Here is a 20,718-nt window from a genome sequence, read left to right as displayed (position 1 = left end):
AAAAAAAATTTTTTTCCTTTGAATTATATTATCCAGGAAGTAACTGGAGTTATCATGGACCCTGCCACACATATTCCCCCACCTGTTTCCCTCGAGGGGGCCTCGGGACCCGCCGGTGCACAGAGTATAGAGTCATTTACAGCAATTTTGGAGTCTATGGTGGCTCGGGTGGAGGCGGCCTGTCAGGGACGGGGGTCAAGGAAGCGACCCCCGCCTACCCCTATACCATCTGACACCTCTGACTCAGATTCAGAGATGGTCACGGCAGTTGCAGGTTCCTCTGCAAGGGCTGTTATCCCAGGTAAAGCCCCCTCAGACAGTGAGGAGGACGCTTCTTCTCCTGCTATAATTCAGGAAGAAGCATTGGTGGACGCACTAGTTGTGGCAGTGCAAGAAACCTTAAAACTTGAGGCTTTACTGGCAGAGGCAACTGAAACAGAGAGGCCTTTTGGTACTAATAAGCCCATCAAGACGGCGAAGGCTTTTCCTGTACCTAAATGTTTTGGTAATCAGATTAAAGGAGAATGGGAGCATTCTAAACGTACCTTTACTATTTCCAAGCGTATTGCTAGACGCTATCCGTTTGAGGAATCCATCATTAAGAAATGGACGGTACCACCAGTCGTGGATCCGCCTATTTCCAGGCTGAATAAAGCCACGGTTATTCCAGTGGAGGACACTTCGTCCTTTAAGGATCCGGTGGATCGAAAGATAGAAGCAGAGTCCCGCACTATCTTTTCTCTGATAGGGTCAGCATTTAGACCAGTAATTGTTATTGGTCTAGTTTCCCAGACACTTACGGAATGGGCGATAATGGTACGCCAAGATCTTAGGGGAAAAGATATTCCCCAGGAGACATCTGATTTGATGGAACAGATCATACAAGGGCTACGGTTTATCTGTGACGCAGCCTTGGACACAACTCCCTTATTAGGGCATGCATCTAAGTTAGCAGTGATCCTCAGACGTGTGCTGTGGTTAAAATGCTGGTCAGCTGACCTAGGTTCCAAAAAGACCTTGACCAATCTCCCTTTTCAGGAGAATCGTCTATTTGGGGCCAACCTAGATGAAATCATTAAGGATGCCACTGGGGGCAAGAGCACTTTTTTGCCACAGGCTGCAAAAGCTAAGAGACCTCGGAACAAGCGAGGACCTTTCTTTACCGCCCATAAAGGGCGCCCGGCTGGTACTAGCGGGAAAGGCAAGACTCCTCCAGGAGGGTTCAAGAAGGGCTGGTCGGACAAGCAGAGGACCAACCCAGCCAAACCCGAAGCAAAGGAGTACACAGCCTGAAGGTGCGCCCCCACCCGGTTTCAGGGTGGGGGGGACGTTGTCACCGGTATTCAGGACATTAGATCGAGTATCAACCACTACTACCGGTGCGATTCTTCCCTTCCAACATTTAAGTACCACAGGAAGCGGTAGTTACCGTTCCCTGAATAGATCTTTTCCTTTACCTTTTCCTAAGATTAGTCCCGATACCTCACAGGAATCGGATCTGGTTGACCAGATAGGCCAAGTAGCCTCTAGTCGGGTGACTTCGGTCCCTGAGGTTCAACCAGAAAAGATCACCTTTCCTGATAACTATCAGGTATCTGATAAATGTGTGGAAACAGAAAACGACCAGACTTTCTCGGATGGTCGGGGCCAGATAGCTCTAGGGACGCCTGGTTCAGATCCAATCAGCGCCAGTGGTCCTAGAAATTCTAGGCTGGCCTCCTCAAGCCGGCCTGGCCGACTTGGACATGCTAGTCGCAGACGTTCCGTGGGAACTTCGTCTCAGGGAGTGTCTGTGGTCTCAAGGACCAATTTACCTTCGTGCTTTACAGTCGCTGGTTTTAATGGCCTGGCCATTGAGACCCAAGTACTGAAGGACAGAGGTTTGTCTACTTCAGTCATTCCTACCCTTATTAAAGCAAGGAAAGCGACTTCCAGCAAAGTCTATTATCACACATGGAAGACTTATATTGCGTGGTGCGAATCTTTAGGATTTCCTCCACGTACCTATTCGGTGTCTCGAATATTGGCCTTTTTGCAACAAGGGGTTGAGCAGAAGCTAGCCTTGAGCACCATCAAGGGTCAAGTTTCAGCATTAGCAATCTTCTTTCAGAAGCCTTTAGCTACCAAATCCTTGGTGCGGAATTTCATCCAGGGGGTGCGGCACCTGGCTCCTCCAGTCCGCGCGCCCTTACCGCCCTGGGATCTTAATTTGGTTTTGTCGGTTCTACAGAAACCTCCCTTTGAAAACATCAGGGAGATTCCCTTGCTTACTTTATCCCAGAAGGTGGCCTTCTTGGTGGCTATTACTTCTGCTCGCAGGGTGTCAGAACTGGCTGCATTATCATGCCAGTCCCCATACCTAGTGATTCATAGGGATAAGGTAGTACTTCATCCTAAGCCATCTTTTCTTCCTAAGGTGGTTTCAGATTTTCATCTGAATGAAGATATTGTACTACCTTCCTTGTGTCCTCAGCCCAAGCATCATCGGGAACATGCGTTGCATTCCTTAGATGTGGTTCGGGCAATCAGGGTATACCTGAAAGCTACGGAATCATTCTGTAAGACGGATTCACTTTTTGTGATCACGGATGGCCCCAGAAAGGGTTTGCCTGCATCTGCCGCGACCATTGCCAAATGGATTAGACAAACGGTGGTACAGGCTTATTCTATTAAGGGTCAGAGTCCTCCGTTCCCTGTTAGGGCGCACTCCACTCGAGCGCTCAGTACTTCCTGGGCCTTTCGCCATCAGGCGTCAGTGGTCCAGGTATGTAAGGCGGCCACTTGGTCGTCGGTACATACCTTTACAAAATTCTATAAAATTGATGTGACGGCATCGGCGGATGCCTCATTTGGCCGCAAGGTTTTGCAGGCCGCAATTTGAGGAGACCGGTGGTCTACCTCGGGTTTTTTCTGTTTGAAAAAAAAAAAAAAAAGAAAAATTTTTTCTCTCTTTTGTTGAGTCTCATCATTAAGGATGAGCATTGTAAACTTCTAGTTGGCACCGGTTGGGCCTTCTAGATTGGGATTTGATTTCATTTTCCCACCCCTCAGTTGTGATACTGCTCTGGGACGTCCCGAAGGTGGTGTATCACCGAGGACTACGTCTGTCAATGAGCGCTAGAGAAAAATGGATTTTTGTAAAATCTTACCGTAAAATCCTTTTCTCTTAGCTCATTGACAGACGTAGTCCCCGCCCCTCTGTTTTTTTGAGTTGGGTTGGGTTAAATCTCTAAAGACTGCTTTTTCACATAACTGATTTGCTGAGGCAGAGAGAGAGAGGATATACCCTCTGGGACTGCCCCTAGGGTGTGGCCAGAGTTTTTTAATTTCCTGTCTAGTCCTGCTCCTGTGGAGGCAACATAACCCGAAGGTGGTGTATCACGAGGACTACGTCTGTCAATGAGCTAAGAGAAAAGGATTTTACGGTAAGATTTTACAAAAATCCATTTTTTATAGCATGCACACCAGATTTTGTTCGGCCGAAAAGTCGCAGTCGGTTGTCGGAAGCATCATACTAACAAACTGACAATCGGCCGATCGGGCGTTGGCCGAAAATTTACGGCCAACAATCGGTGCGTGTGTACGGGGCTTAATGCTCTATATGTTGCATGTTATGACAGAGATATTCTCTTCTAAATGAAGAAGCAAATTACTTTTTTTTTTTCTCTACTTTTTTTTACTAACTGATCACATGGCTTATATTTCAAGAACATTTAACATGGTAATTCACTATTGTTGATTTGTCAGTGAGTATGTCTAACAATTGTGTTATTTCCTCAGTCCGGATGGTAGCTACGTGGCTGCTGGGTCTGCAGAAGGAACATTATACTTCTGGAATGTGATGACTGGGAAGGTAGAGAAGATCCTTGGAAAGCATCATAGGTAAAACCACACGGAAATTATGTGTTTTTCTGTGACTCATAATATACAGGGCTTTCTTAACCCCTTGGTGGTGGATTATACCCTAACATACCACCAAAGAACAACACAAAATAAATTCTCCTGCTCCTGACGATCGCAGTAGTTCCACATATGTATGTACAATCAATAAATCATAAATAACTGGCGCACCACGGGGAGAAACAGTATCACCAAAAAACTATACCGCTAATACTGGACACATACTAATGAACTGTTAAAAGGAAAATCAATGTGGTATAGAAAGTCCATAAGTGACACAGTCCATAAAAAATTCCAATGTGCACTCCTTAGGCAGCTCTAGTGACAAGGTAGAAGTTTTGCTTGTTGCCAACTGAAAAGAAACACAGGCGCCACTCTAAGTGCAGTAGCTGGAATTTTATTTAAAAGGATACAACTTAATGTTGGGTACTCACAAAGGTAATAAGTAATCAGGCACAGAGGATGCTCCGGTGGAGAGTCAGGATGGCCAGAGCGGTAGCAATGGGCAGGCTGCAGCGATATCGCTGTACTTCCTCGTCCCGGGGACACTCAGATGCCGGTCCGTCGTCACTTCCGAGAGCGTGGGCGTGATTACGTCATGGCGCCGGCGACGCGTTCTCGGAGCATGCGCTCCTTCTTCAGGCCGATATCGCGCCATTTTGGATAAGGGATTTAAATAGGATGGAAGCCGTAGCCTCCCGGTCCTAGAGTCCGCCCTAATATTAAATGTATTTAACAGTTTGGTTTATCTGATAGGTCTGGCAGTGTCTGGTGCATATAAAATCAGCAATTTCATAATACAGTAACGGATATTCAAGCAGCGATCAATATAAAAGCGATTAATATAAAAGCAGTGGTTAAGACAATATACAATATACAATATAGGAGCAGCTTATAAGCGAAGAATGTACTTATAGTAACCATTGTTTTAGCCGCAGTATAAAATTGTTAAATAATTGTAAATACAAATAAAATTAAATTCACATAAAATTAAATATAAAAATGAAAAAATATAAAAAAAATTATTAGAAAATAAAAAATAATATATATATATATAATGCATATAAAAAATATATATAAAAAATGGCAAGATAGGTTCAACAATTTTAAAAATATTAGTTAGAACGCACTAAATGAGCGAATTCGTTTCGACTTCTTCATTTAAGCCACCTGGCACTAACGTGTCCAGGATATATATCCAGTACGCCTCCCTTTGACACAACCGCTTAAAACGTGGGGAACACCGCAGATTCGTAGAGGCAGGAGAGGATAAGCATAGTGTTCCACGTCATTTTTTGTTGTCACATGACAAATCATCCCTTGGCTTGAGAGTGTGGATCATAGAGTCCATACCAGCCACCTTTGCACCAGCCGAACGTTTTAAGCGGTTGTGTCAAAGGGAGGCGTACTGGATATATATCCTGGACACGTTAGTGCCAGGTGGCTTAAATGAAGAAGTCGAAACGAATTCGCTCATTTAGTGCGTTCTAACTAATATTTTTAAAATTGTTGAACCTATCTTGCCATTTTTTATATATATTTTTTATATGCATTATATATATATATATTATTTTTTTATTTTCTAATAATTTTTTTTATATTTTTTCATTTTTATATTTAATTTTATGTGAATTTAATTTTATTTGTATTTACAATTATTTAACAATTTTATACTGCGGCTAAAACAATGGTTACTATAAGTACATTCTTCGCTTATAAGCTGCTCCTATATTGTATATTGTATATTGTCTTAACCACTGCTTTTATATTAATCGCTTTTATATTGATCGCTGCTTGAATATCCGTTACTGTATTATGAAATTGCTGATTTTATATGCACCAGACACTGCCAGACCTATCAGATAAACCAAACTGTTAAATACATTTAATATTAGGGCGGACTCTAGGACCGGGAGGCTACGGCTTCCATCCTATTTAAATCCCTTATCCAAAATGGCGCGATATCGGCCTGAAGAAGGAGCGCATGCTCCGAGAACGCGTCGCCGGCGCCATGACGTAATCACGCCCACGCTCTCGGAAGTGACGACGGACCGGCATCTGAGTGTCCCCGGGACGAGGAAGTACAGCGATATCGCTGCAGCCTGCCCATTGCTACCGCTCTGGCCATCCTGACTCTCCACCGGAGCATCCTCTGTGCCTGATTACTTATTACCTTTGTGAGTACCCAACATTAAGTTGTATCCTTTTAAATAAAATTCCAGCTACTGCACTTAGAGTGGCGCCTGTGTTTCTTTCCACATATGTATGTGTTGGTGGTATATACCAGTGTACTACAGAAGCTAAAACACATTGACGCCAACTACACTGATACTAATTTAATTTTCTCTTTCGTTCATTGACGGACATAGCTCCAGAATCTTCTTGACCTTTGGGTTAGGCTGCCCCCTACAGGAGTAGAACACTAGGCAGGAAAAAGCTTTACCACGCCTATGGAGCAGTCCCAGGAGGTATACTCCCACTTCCTGCCATAGGCACAGTTTTTTTTTTCTTCCTAGTCAGGAGTCAGAACCTAGTTCCTTGCTGGGATCTCGCATTTTTGTCTTTTTTTAAACAGATTTTATTTTTCGTTCCAGCTCTCTTGGTTGTGCATATTCCAGGGGTGGAAAATTGGCAGGCGAATTACCTTAGTCGACAGGCCCTGGACTAAGGAGAATGGTCACTTCATCCGGAGTTGTTTCATCAGCTGTGTCTCCGGTGGGGAACTCCCGAGGTGGATCTGTTGGCCTCTTGTCTCAACAGGAAGGTGCAGAGATTCGTGGCAAGGTGTCAGGAACCTCTATCCGATGCACTGGTGGCTTCTTGGAGGCAGTACCGTCTGATATACTCCTTTCCCTCTCTAACTTCTGCTGACACTTCTGTGAAGGATCGAGGCAGAAGGAATTCCTGTCATCCTGGTAGCCCAAGACAGGCCTCGATGATCTTGGTACGCCGACCTGGTACGGCGGGTCGCCAGTGTCCCTTGGTGACTCCTTTTCAGGGAAGAACTGTTGGTCCAATGGCCAATCTTATATCCTGCTTTACAGTCGCTGCCTTTAATGGCTTGGCTGTTGAAAGCCAGGTGCTGAAGGATAGGCGGTTGTCTGACTCGGTGATTACCATGTTGAAAGCTAGGAAATCTTTTTCTAGGAAGATTTACTGTTGCGTCCGGAAGTCCTACATTCCGTGGTGCGAGTCTCTGGGGGTTTCTCCCAGTTCCTTTTCAGTGGCTTGAATTTTGGCATTCCTCCAAAGAGGAACCAGGTTTCGGCCTTGGCGATTTTCTTTCAACGTCCTTTGGCTACGCATTTCTTGGTTTGCAACTTTGTTCAGGGGGTGCGCCACTTAGCTCCACCTGTGCGGTCTCTGTTGCCTCCGTGGGACCTCAGTTTGGTACTGTCGGTTCTTCAGAAAATATTCACGAGATTCCTTTGCTTATATTGTCCCAGAAGGTAGCCTTCTTGGTAGCGATTACTTCCGCTCGTAGGGCGCCGAGCTGTTTGGTGGTTAACAGAGATAAAGAGGTGCTGCGCCCTTGTCAGTCGTTCCTTCCTAAGGTCGTCTCTGGTTTCCATGTGAATGAAGACCTAGTGTGGCCTTCCCTGTGTCCTAAGCATCCTAAGGAGATTGCCTTGCATTCTCTGGATGTGGTTCAGGCAATCAGGGTGTACCTAGCAGCAACTAAGTCGTTTAGAAAATCACTTTTACTTTTTGTCCTTACAGACGGACTTCGCAAGGGGTTGCTGCATCAGCTGTGACCATTTCCAGATAGATTAGACAGATGGTAGTGCAGGCTTATTCAATCAAGGGTCAGGTTCCTCCTTTTCCTGATAAGGCGCCTGGGCCTTCCACCATCAGGCGTCAGTGATGGAGGTTTGCAAGGCGGCCACCTGGTCGTCTGTGCACACTTTCACAAAATTCGATGTGTTGGCATCTGCGGATGCTGCTTTTGGCCGCAAAGTTTTGCAGGCTGCTGTTTTGAGAGGACCTGGTCCTCTTTGAGGGTTTATTGTTTTCAGGTGAGCTCCAGTTGTTGCTGGTTACTCTCCATGTTACCTGGTTGGCTAGGTTTAGCCTTTGGGATTTTTTTTGCAGTGTTTTTCCCACCCCATGTTTTACACTTCTTTGGGAAGTCTCAATGGTCAAGAAGATTCTGGAGTTCTGTACGTCAATGAACTAAAGCAAAAATAGGATTTTTGTCTTACCGTAAAATCCTTTTCTCTGATGTTCATTGACAGACACAGCCCCCACCCCTCTAATGAGTTGGGTTGTTTTTCTTTTGACACTGCTTGCAACAAAACTCAGTACCTAAAGCAGGAAGTGGGAGTATACCCCCTGCAACTGCCCTGCAGGCATGGCAAAGCTTTTTTTTCAGCTTAGTGTCCTATTCCTGTAGGGGGCAGCATAACCCAATGATCAGGAAGATTCTGGAGCTGTGTCAGTCAATGAACATCAGCAAAAAGGATTTTACGGTAAGAACGGTGGCAAAAAATATCCTGACCTTGGTCTTTAACCCTGACCTTGACCCAAACACTAACCCCGGCACTGACCTAGATCAATTATTTATCTATTTTTACTTTAATTTTTTCTTTTTTTTTTTTCTTTTTACACACTTTTATTTACTTTTCTCCCTCCAAGGAGAGAGAAATACAATGTATCTCTCCATCCATTAAAAAAAAAAAAAAAACACGGGCAGGCTGCACAGTGAATGATCACTGTGATAACCAATCAGAGGCTATCACAGCAGTTGGGTGACCCAGAAGCTGATTGTTAGTACGGGACCTGAGGCTTCCAGTGGGAGCCCGGTCTCTGTGCTGGGAGCGTGCTGTCTCAGCACAAAGACAGATATACATATATGTGGCCCCACAGATAAAGGCCCACTTCTGTGAGGCAGCATATATGCATACTGTAAGCCGGAAGGGGTTAAATACAGATTTACAAAAACATGTTGCGCTGCCACTTTAAACATACCATTCAGCAAGTTATGTTAAAAATATTTTAAATGATCCCAAATCATGAAGTCCACTGTGAAGTAAAATTGCATTTTTCACACCAATATATTGCACCAGCCATCATAAAAGAACGTGCAGCAGACTAGTAGACCTCAACTGTAGTGAGTTTTGACAGTGCTTTTTTGGGATAAATCCCAAGAGGGATGGATGGATAATAACTTTAACTTTAAATACCAAAATCTGAGAAAAGGTGAGCCACCTCAGTTTCCAGAAAGTGTACCCGGATCCAAATATGCTTCCTCATACACCGAATAATATAATCCAAACCACATTTATAGAGCAAGAAAATGCCCATTAGTAAAGTACTTTCAAAACTAGTTTATTTAAAAAAGTGACCGTATGTACTCACAAGCAAATAGCCAGAAGCATAACACAAGCACACACTGACTCTCCGGTCGGAAACAATATCATCTCTATGCTCTGTCCTACATTTTTCGCCCCAATGGGACATCTTCCAAGGAGCAAATGCTTGGCTACTAATATGGCTGAAGCAATTTGTGGTGTAAAAAAGGGAAAGTTATTGTTGCAGTCCCTATTACAACCTATTACAACCTTTCTTGCATTTTTAACTTTATTCTTACAATGACAGTTAAAGTGGTTCTAAAGGCAGAAGGTTCAAAAAACATTCAGTATGCAGCATCCCCCCTGCGGCACCATTGGCTCCCACTGCTGTCAATCAAAGTAAGTTAGCCAATGAGGAGAGAGAGGGGATAGGGCTGAACCGCCGATCCATGTCTAAATGGACACACAGAGCTGTGGCCAGGCTCGGGTGTCCACATAGCAAGCTGCTTGCTGTGGAGGCACTCGACCTGAGGGAGGTACCCGAGAGGAGGAGGTTCCAGGCTGCTCTGTGCAAAACCATTACACAGAGCAGTTACATAGGTTGAAAAAAAGACACAAGTCCATCTGGCTCAACCAATAAACAAAAATCAGTAAAGAAAACGCAACCATACAATCCCATATACACATCTCATACCCACAGTTGATCCAGAGGAAGGCGAAAAACCCCAGCAAAGCATGATCCAGTTTGCTACAGCAGGGGAAAAAAATTCCTTCCTCATCTCCCGAGAGGCAATCGGATATTTCCTGGATCAACTTTACCTATACAATATTATTACCCAGTTATATTATGTACTCCTGGGAAAGAATCCAGGCCTTTTTTAAAGCAATCTACTGAGCTGGCCAGAACCACATTTGAAGGGAGTCTATTCCACATTTTCACAGCTCTTACTGTAAAGAAACCTTTCCAAATTTGGAGACAAAATCTCTTTTCCTCTAGACGTAAACAGTACCGCCTTGTGCTCTGTGATGACCTTAACCACTTAAGCCCCGGAAGATTTTACCCCCTTCCTGACCAGGGCCTATTTTGCGATTCGGCACTGCGTGACTTTAACGGACAATTGCACGATCGTGCGATTCTGTACCTAAACGAATTTGACGTCTTTTTTTTTTCCCCCGAAACAGTGCTTTCTTTTGGTGGCATTTGATCACCTGTGCAATTTTTTTTTATTTTTTTTGATCATGCGCTATAAACAAAAAAAGAGTGACAATTTTGCAAAAATAACAATATTTTTCACATTTTTTTTATATGAAATTCCCCAAAAAAAAAGTGAAAAATCAAAATTTTTTAACATTTTAGGCCAATTTGTTTTCTGCTACATATGTTTGGTAAAAAAAAAATGCAAAAAGCATATTTTGATTGGTTTGCGCAAAAGTTATTGCGTTTACTAAGGGAAAGATTTTTGTCATTTTTGTTGTTTTTTTTTTTTTTTTTTAAGTAATTTTGAGTAATGGCGGCGATCTGCGATTTTTATGGGACTGCGACATTGCAGCGGACAGATCGTACCCTTGACTGACATTTTTGACACTTTTGGGCTTACCAGTGACATTACTACAGTAATCAGTGCAATAAATATGCACTGTTACTGTAAAAATGACACTGGCAAGGAAGGGGTTAACTTTGTTGGTGATGCAGGGGTTAAGTGTGTCCCTAGGAGCGTACTTCTAACTGTGAAGGGATGTGGCTAGTGGTGTAACAACAGAGACATACGATCCTACATAGCAGGACCGTATGATCTCTGTTCCTACACAGGGGAGAATGACAGGCGGCAAATGTAAACAAAGCCGCCTTTCTCCCTCTGCAACGGACAATTGCGAGTGGCCGGCGGACATCGGGTCCGCCGGGCACATTCGCGGGGGTGTCCGTGAACAAGCGAGGGCGGGAGCATGCCTCCGGCGGCACGCGCTCGCCCCCTAGAGGCTCAAAGGCGAGCAACGTAGCCCTACGTCGATTTGCCTGTGAGGGGCTGACTGCCGCAGTAAATATACTGACGGCAGTCGGCAAGTGGTTAAAGTGAATAACTCAACACAAAGTTCACTATATGGACCCCTTATGTATTTTATACATGTTGATCATTATCCCCCTTAATCTCCTCTTCTAAAGAGAGAATACATTTGGTTTCTCTAATCTTTCCTCATAGCTGGGCTCCTCAGTGCCTGTTATCAGTTTGGTTGCCCTTCTCCAGTTGCCCAATATCCTTTTTGAGAACTGGTGCCCAAAACTGAACTGCATATTTCAGATGAGGCCTTACTAATGATTTGTACACGGGCAAAATTATATCTCGCTCTCTGGAGTCCATGCCTCTCCTAATACAAGAAAGGACTTTGCTTGCTTTGGCATTGCATGCTATTATTGAGCTTAAGATCTACCAGAACACCCAGATCCTTCTCCGCTATGGATTTCCCCAAATCTACTCCCTCTAGTATGTATGATGCATGCATATTCTTAGCCTCCATGTGCATAACTTTACATTTATCAACATTAAACCTCGTTTGCCACATAGTTGCCCAATGAAATGGTGCATTGAGGTCAGCTTGTAAGTTGGAGACATCCTGTAAGGAAGTTATTCCACTGCATAGCTTTGTGTCATCTGCAAAGACTGAAATTGTACTTTTAATCCCAGACCCTATATTATTTATAAAGATATTAAAAAGCAAGGGTCCCAACACTGAACCTTGGGGTACACCACTGATAACCTTAGACCAGGGATCTTCAAACTATGGCCCTCCAGTTGTTCAGGAACTACAATCCCCATCATGCCGAGTCATAGCTGTGAATGTCAGAGTTTTATAATGCCTCATGGGATGTTTAGTTCCGCAACAGCTGGAGGGCCGTAGTTTGAGGATCCCTGCCTTCGACCATTCAGAGTAAGAATCATTAACCACTACTCTCTATATTCTATCTTTTAGCCTGTTATCTATCTATTTACAAACTGATCTTTCCAAGCCTGTAGACTTTACCTTCTACCTTTATCACTTTATCGCTTGTTTTGAAGAACACAGGCACCTGCATGCTAAATCTACTCCTGTATGTAAATGTTTCATTTTTTGTTGGAGATTAATGGCACACTTTTTTTTTTGGCATTTTACAGTTTTGTTATTTTTTGAGGACTGTTGGGCAGAAAATGTATAAATCCACAAATTTAACATGCATTTAAAATATTTCTCCTCTGCTTCTTTAACAGTTCGTCCATTAATGCTGTTGCTTGGTCTCCCTCTGGTACCTACGTTGTTAGTGTGGATAAAGGAAGCAAAGGAGTTTTATGGTCTGACTTTTGATCATCTTGAACCAAGAGCCCACGCTAGTGATGAGTGGTGCCAGTTATTTCGTGCTTTTGCTGCTTTGGTGCGAACCTCCTTGGAAGAGAGATTCACTTGTAACAGCAGTAGTCAATGTTGTGATGTGCAGACCACACTATTGTGCACAAGGCTCTGCACAGGATGCTTCTCACTGGTACACTGCTGTGGAATGAAGGACTTATAAGTGCTTTATTGCTATGACACAGAGAACATATTGTATGTTAAGAGATTACTATATAAAGATGGGTAAAAGAAGACTTTTAAATTACACCCAGATCATAATGTATACTTCTGTTCTTTATTGAAAGATAATTTGTTTTAAATGGGCAAATATACCTTTTTAACAAAATATCAATCTTACAAGGGGAAGATGTGATTTTCCATTTGGGAGGTAAATTAATCAGTTTTACAAGCTGATACATAGGGGCCGCAAAGACTTTTGGAGGATATAAAGAAGGAAACCAAGTTAATGGTTAGACTTTAAAGGAATTTGTTCAATGCCAAATATATGTATCAAGGGTATATTTTCCTATTTAAACATATCTTAAAAGGCACTTTAAATGTGTATAAATAAATTGCCACCATATTGGTTAATAGGTAATGTATTATATGCTTTTATGTGGAATTTCAGGTATAACCTTTTTGATTTCAGAAAGGATTCTGTGTGCTGCACTTCAGGATTGGAAACAGCCCTTTGAAACTAATGGAGGGAGCTTTATGGTGGCCATACATAAACCGATATCTCACTCATGTCAAAGGGTTCCCATCCACATCATTGCACTGCCTGGACCGGCAGCAAAAACTGTTCAATGCTTAAAGAACAAGTTCATGAATGTAAATAAAATAAAAACCCTTGCCCCTTCTAAAGAGTAAATTGTCAGAATTTCCCCACGGTACTTGCAACCCCTCTAGCAGATCATTACTTGCCTGGATAGCTGCAGCTGCACTGTCTGGTACAACTATTGCATTTCTTGCCAATATCGAGCGGTGTATGGCCATCATTCGTCTTTACCTCTTTAGAAGTGAATGTTTACATAGTTATGTAGATGTTAAATATATATGAATTTTCTCATGACAAAAGTGTGCACGTGATTCAGATATAGCTACTCTATTTGGTCACTGAATATATGTTTTAGGGATGCCCTGTTTTAAGTGAGATGATTATTTGTGTAGTGGAAGTAAATTATGCTTCCAATATAATGTGTCCCTGAATGATTTACTTTTTTGTGTTTATTAAAAAACAAGGAAAACAATCTGCATTTTGTTCTACGGCAATCTACTGGTTGTGACCACAGAAGGACTTGAGTCCCTCACGATTTTGCCACATGTAGGAGTTGTTCCAACATGTGAAACTCTACCTTCACAGGTCAAGTGCACTTTAAGACCAGGTTTGTTTTGCCGCCTTGCCCTGACCTAACCAAACCCCCCCTTTTATTGATGCATACTTGCCTCAATCATACTTACTCCGATAACTGCACAATTGTGTGTGTGTATGTGTGCCTTGATTTTCATGGGTATGTATGTGTGTATGTGTGTGTGTATATGTATATATGTGTGTGTATATATATATATATATATATATATATATATATATATATATATATATATATATATATATATATATATATATATATATACAGTTGTCCTCATAAGTTTACATACCCTGGCAGAATTTGATTTCTTGCCCATTTGTGATATGAATAACACAAAAAAATGTATTTCAGTAATGGTTAGTGTTTGGCTGAAGCCCTTTATTATCAATCAACTGTGTTTACTCTTTTATATCATAATGACAACAGAAACTACCCAAATGACCCTGATCAAAAGTTTACATACCCTGGTGATTTTGGCCTGATAACATGCACACAAGTTGACACAAAGGGGTTTGAACGGTTATTAAAGATACCCATCCTCACCAATGATCTGTTTGCTTGTAATTAGTGTGTCTGTATAAAAGGTCAATGAGTTTCTGGACTCCTGACAGACCCCTTGCATCTTCCATCTTCCATTCAGTGCTGCACTGACATTTCTGGATCCTGAGTCATGAGGAAAGCAAAAGAATTGTCAAAGGATCTGCAGGAAAAAGGTAGTTGAACTGTATAAAACAGGAAAGGGATATAAAAAGATATCCAAGGAATTGAGAATGCCAATCAGCAGTGTTCAAACTCTAATTAAGAAGTGAAAAATTAAGGGTTCTGTTGAAACCAAACCACAGTCAGGTAGACCAACTAAAATTTCAGCTACAACTACCAGGAAAATTGTTTGGGATGCAAAGAAAAACCCACAAATAACTTCAGGTGAAATACAGGACTCTCTGAAAACATGTGGTGTGGCTGTTTCAAGATGCACAATAAGGAGGCACTTGAAAAAAGATGAGCTGCATGGTCAAGTCGCCTGAAGAAAGCCATTGCTACGCAAATGCCACAAAGTATCCCGTTTACAATATGCTAAACAGCACAGAGACAAACCTCAAACCTTCTGGCACAAAGTCATTTGGAGTGATGAGACCAAAATTTAGCTTTTTGGCCACAACCATAAACGCTATACTTGGAGAGGAGTTAACAAGGCCTATGATGAAAGGTACACCGTTCCTACTGTGAAACACGGAGGTGGATCGCTGATGTTTTGGGAATGTGTGAGCTACAAAGGCATAGGAAATTTGGTCAGAATTAATTGCAAGATGAATGCAGTATGTTATCAAAAAATACTATTCATCAGCCCTGGAAGCTGCGCATGGAACGTACTTTGCCATTCCAACATGCCAATGATCCTAAACACAAGGCCAAGTTGACCTGTCATTGGCTGCAGCAGAATAAAGTGAAGGTTCTGGAGTGGCCAACTCAGTCTCCTGACCTCAATATTATTGTGCCACTCTGGGGAGATCTCAAACCAGCAGTTCATGCAAGACAGCCCAAGAATTTACAGGAACTGGAGGCTTTTTGCCAGGAAGAATGGGCAGTTTTACCATCGGAGAAGATAAAGAGCCTCATCCACAAATACCACAAAAGACTTCAAGCTATCATTGATCTTAAAGGGGGCAATACATGGTAATAAGAACTGGGGTATGTAAACTTTTGATCAGGGTCATTTGGGTAGTTTCTGTTGTCATTATGATGTAAAAAGATTAAACACAGTTGATTAAGAATAAATGGCTTCAGCCAAACACTAACCATTAGTGAAAGAAAAGTTTTTGTGTTATCATTCGTATTCTCTGAAAAATGGCCAAGAAATCATAAATTCTGCCAGGGTATGTACACTTATGAGCACAACTGTCTATGCGTGCGTGCGTGCGTGTGTGTGTGTGTGTGTGTGTGTATGTATATGTATATGTGTATGTATGTATATATATATATATATATATATATATATATATATATATATATATATATATATACATACATACATAAAGGGACCATGTACCGGTGTGATGCCTGCAGCTAGAGGCATCACCCCAGTACCGGTGTCGATAGCCGACGGCCGGCTGTTTTTTGTAATGACAACCGATGCGGCTGAGAAGCCGCACGGCTGTCATTCCAAGGAGCGGGAGGGGACGCCCCCCTCCCGCCGCCTTCTGGGGGACGCCCGGGTCTCCTGTCCCACTGGGAGACCCGGGCATCCTACCTTCACCGCCGCCGTCTGCTGGGTCTCCATCTGCACCGCCCCCGTCTGACCGAGTCTCCATTTCTTTGAATTCGGCGTCGCCGTGTTCCTGGATGTGATGTCATGCTATGACATCACATCCTTTGGCTGTTTTGAATGCTTTAAGTGCAGAGGAGGGGTTTGGGGTCTTTTAGACCCCCAGATCCCTCCTCCACAGTACCTGTAGACATTAAAAAAAAATTTTAATGTCTGAAAATATCGGCCGATACTGATATCCGTTGACCAAAAATATCGGTATCTGCGGAAAAAAAAAAAACAAAAAAAAAAAACATCAGTCGATCACAAAAATATATATATATATATATATAATATATAGAGAGAGAGAGAGAGAGAGAGAGAGAGAGAGAGAGAGACTCCCTTTATCCTACCTGCTTCTGTTTAGAGAGTTGTAATTGAATATTAAAACCTCTTGTGATTACCATTGTGATGCTGAGGTCTTGGGACACAATGATGTCAAATCATCTCTATAATCTTTTAAATGTGCATGTTTTAGTGCCACATTTTCCTGTTCTACTGTACTGGACACGGGGTTCTTTTAAAACTTTATACAAGTTCTAAGTCCTTAATGGTAAAATCTCCCCCCCACATTCACATTTTCAGATCCACAATGGCAGCCATCATATTTTTCTCATGATATGTTTACTGTAAAAAGAAAGAAAATAACAGAAACACAAAGCCTGTACACTTTTTTTTTTTCTTGTTTGTATATTTTTGTAAGTCATTGTCCAACCCAATGCCTAACCGATTTTCCTGTGAAATAAAAGGAAATATTGGATATATTAACCTATTTCGCTGCCAATGATGTGTGCATATCATGGCATTGAAAGAGTTAACACAAGCTCATGGGTTTAACCACTTACTTTTACTGCGGCAGGCTGGCACGGCTGCGCGAATCGATGTTAGGGATACTTTGGTTCGTGGGAGTGGTGCTGGGGGCTAGACAGCGGGGATGTCGATCCACGGGACCGGCGGTTGCGATTGATGCCGGGCAGGCACGATTGCCGATGGGCACCATTAAACGCTGCCCGCTGAGAGAGAAGAATGGTCAGCTGTTGTAAACACGGCTGACTGTTCTCTCTGAAATGATCAGAGCGCCTGTGATCATCCTATAAAGAATCACAGGTCTCTATGATCATTTCACAAATACCCCCCCCACCCCCACGGTTAGACAACACTCCCCTAGGCTCACAATTAACCCTTACATCACCCCTAGGTTAACCCCTTCCCTGCCAGTGTCATTATTACAGTAACAGTGCATAGTTTTAGCACTGATTACTGTAGTAATGTCACTGGTCCCCCCAAAAGTATCAAAAATGTCAGGGGTCTGATCTGTCAAAAATGTCAGTTAGGGGTCCGATCTGTCCGCCGCAATGTCGCAGTCCCACTAAAAAATCGAAGATCGCCTCCATTACTAGTAAAAATAGTTTAAAAATGACAAATATTTCACCTAGTTTGTAGACACAATAACTTTCCCGCAAACCAATCAATTTACGCTTATTGCGGGGTTTTTTTTTTTATATAATTTTTTTCTTTTTTTAATACAAATTGGCCTAAATGGATTAAAGTTTTTGATTTTTGAATTTTTTTTTTTTTTTGGAGAATGTTATGTAGCAGCATGTGAAACATTTTTTTTTCAGAACTGTTGCAATCTTGTATGGAAGAGAGATTACTTATATTGCTCAGAATAGAATGCTTCTTGAATGGAGGAGAGATCGGGTAATAATGAAAATTGGTCCTAAAATTGCAGATACAAAATAAACGAATAAATAATAAATGTGTTAAAATCCACTAGAATCAGGAAGTGTACTGATGTGCAAAACACTTACTAATACATAAATAACACAGAGAGTACGAATACATAATATAAATATAAATATATATATATAATGTATATATATGGAACCAATTAGGTGAAACAAGGTACTAATATGTGTACAATCTTCAATAAAATACACACAAAGTGCAGGCAGTGTAAAAATAGGTAGTCCGAAAAGTTCCAATGGAGAAACCACAAATTTGTGAAGATATATTCGAATCAGTGTCTATAAAGTCCAAAATCCATGGCGATCATCAAAGTAAAAAAAAGGAAAAGAGTGTTTTCCATGTGAAAGGAAGATTCCCAAAAAGCCAGCAAATATTAAACCACGAATAAAAATGTGGAAATTTCTGCGCTAAAACAAATGAGTGAAAATGACAAAATACTAGTGATACAGTGTATAAAGCAGCTGGCACAAGATCCACAGAAGATGATCAGCAAACAATATAATCCAAAAAAGTGCAGCGCTAAAATATCAGTGACATAGATAATAAACGTAAAAGTTCATACAAAAGAAACGACAAAGCGGGAGTGACTGAAGAACCGAGAAGGAAAGTCCGATATTAAAGGTGAATCCAAAAATATAAATATAAAGCAGTCCTTCCTCCTTATGACACCCAGGAATGGTACAAAAAGACCATAGCGTAATCCCGTAAGGTATAAATAGTATGTTTATTAAAAAAACTAACATAAAAAAACTGGCGCAACAGGACTCAAAATGAACCTCAATAACCTCCTAGGAAAATATTAATGGGAAGATGCACGGACCTGGATGTTGTGTGGCAAAGTCCAAAAAGTCCATAAGAAGCACCGGTCTGTGCACTCCAGAAGGCTGCTGATTCTCAAGATGAGAAGGAACTTGCAATATACTGGAAGATAAGAACAGCGCCACTCTGCAGTAAAACCAATACTTTATTTGACATCTAATAATGCTGGGTACTCACAAGATAAACGATTAAAAAGCATGGTGAACGTATGTAAAAAGATCCATTAATCCAGTGCCTGGGCGAGGAGGGGCTGATGAAAAAACTACTCACATATAGGTTGAAAAGAACAGGCACATAGAATTGGTAGCTGGGGATCCAAACAGCAGCGTCCCGCATGTATCCAATCAGCATAAAAACAGTGGTAGCTGGCTCATAGAAGGGGCGTGTGGACAATTGCGTCTGGAGTCGCCAACGTTTCGTCATAAAAAAGACTTCATCTGGGCATGCATCAGTGTAAAAATAGGTAGTCTGAAAAGTTCCAATGGAGAAACCACAAATTTGTGAAGATATAGATGTATTCGAATCAGTGTCTATAAAGTCCAAAATCCATGGCGATCATCAAAGTAAAAAAAAAGGAAAAGAGTGTTTTCCATGTGAAAGGAAGATTCCCAAAAAGCCAGCAAATATTAAACCACCTAAGGGTGCAACGGCCACTCACCTCACTGAGGATTATTAATCGCATTCAAATCAATCCAAAGCAGGAACAAGATCCTCCACATTGATGGTGATTTCACTCAAGGCAGGGATGATAACCACCATGGAATGAGTTCCTATGCAATAACGAATCTTCCCCTGCAGCTCATGAAAAATAAACATAGGGCTCCATAGTGCAGTATATCGGAATAAGAAGTGTATTAAAAACAAGCAACTTACATTTAAAATCAAGGTAGCCTGTATATGTAGAAGATCAGCAGGGTCTCCAGAAGGTGTCTAGCTTCAGAAATGCAAACTTCCGGTCTTGGCCAAAAAAAACGGAAGTGACGTCACTCGACTCCTGCTGACGCATTGCGTCACAAATTGCGTGACTCTATCAAGGGTTTAACCTACTCTGAGCACTTACAGGTTCACCAGTTTACATTTGCTTTGTTGGGAGCTGATCAGGGATTTTCTGTTCTCTGTAAGCTCAGACTAAGTGCAAGGAGGAGATTGTGGGTCTGATAAATCCCTGAAGTCTCGATGAAGAGAGCTGAGCACCATTGAGCACTTTATTACTACAGATCACTGAGCACCTTTTGAAATCCCCACTTTCTCTTTTGTTTATTGATGGACACAGCTCCTGGTATTCATAATCGTTGGGTTATACTGCCCACCAGAGGCGTAACTAGAGCCTTCAGGGCCCCGATGCAAGAAACCATGAAGGGCCCCCCCAGATCCCTGGCCGGGGCCCTTCCCTTCAAGCCCAGGGCTCTTCCCACTAATCCTGGGGCTCTTTACTCTCGTTGCATGGCCTTTTATTACGGTCCCGCAGCAGGATCCTTTCACAAGTTCTGCAGTGGGCTCCCTTCCTGCAATCTTTGGGCCTCCCCACAGTGGTGCAATGCCAGGGCCCGGTCGCAAGTGTGACTTTTGCAATCCTGGAAGTTCACCCACTGGTTTGCTACTGGGCCCCCTGGAGCATGGGGCCCGGTAGCAATCGCAACCCCTGTAGTTACGCCCCTGCTGCCCACTAAAGGAGTAAGACACGAGGCAGAAAAAAATTCTGGCTACACCCATGGACAGCCCCAGGGGTATACTCCCTCTCTCTGCTATAGCCACTCAGGAGTAAGTACCAAGTTCTTTGCTGGGATCTTTGGTCCTGGCAACATTTTTTAGATATTACATTTTTTCCTGTGAGATCTACAATCAACTGCCGGACTGGGCAACGGGCTGGGTAACTAGATCCAGTGGTCATCCCAGTCTAGCCAGCGAGTGTGCGCAGACCTTAGCT

At 42.4% G+C, this 20,718-nt stretch overlaps 1 protein-coding gene across 5 annotated transcripts in view; it reads left to right on the top strand.

The window, feature by feature from the left end:
• The window catches only part of ATG16L1 (autophagy related 16 like 1), a 101,970-nt gene extending 89,086 nt beyond the window's left edge, over positions 1 to 12,884 (top strand). For all 5 annotated transcript variants that reach the window (XM_082249970.1, XM_082249969.1, XM_082249968.1 and 2 more), the window contains 2 exons: positions 3,781 to 3,882; positions 12,434 to 12,884. In XM_082249970.1, the coding sequence (XP_082106096.1) occupies positions 3,781 to 3,882; positions 12,434 to 12,527 (196 nt within the window). In that variant the 3' untranslated portion in view covers positions 12,528 to 12,884. The remainder of the gene's footprint in view (positions 1 to 3,780; positions 3,883 to 12,433) is intronic.
• The last annotated feature ends 7,834 nt before the right edge of the window (positions 12,885 to 20,718 follow it).

This window comes from Pelophylax lessonae, assembly GCF_965119305.1.
Source record: "Pelophylax lessonae genome assembly, chromosome: 3".
NCBI classification, from domain to species: domain Eukaryota; kingdom Metazoa; phylum Chordata; class Amphibia; order Anura; family Ranidae; genus Pelophylax; species Pelophylax lessonae.
The sequence above is the reverse complement of the archived record's forward strand: the minus strand, read 5'-3'. Positions and strand labels throughout refer to the sequence as shown.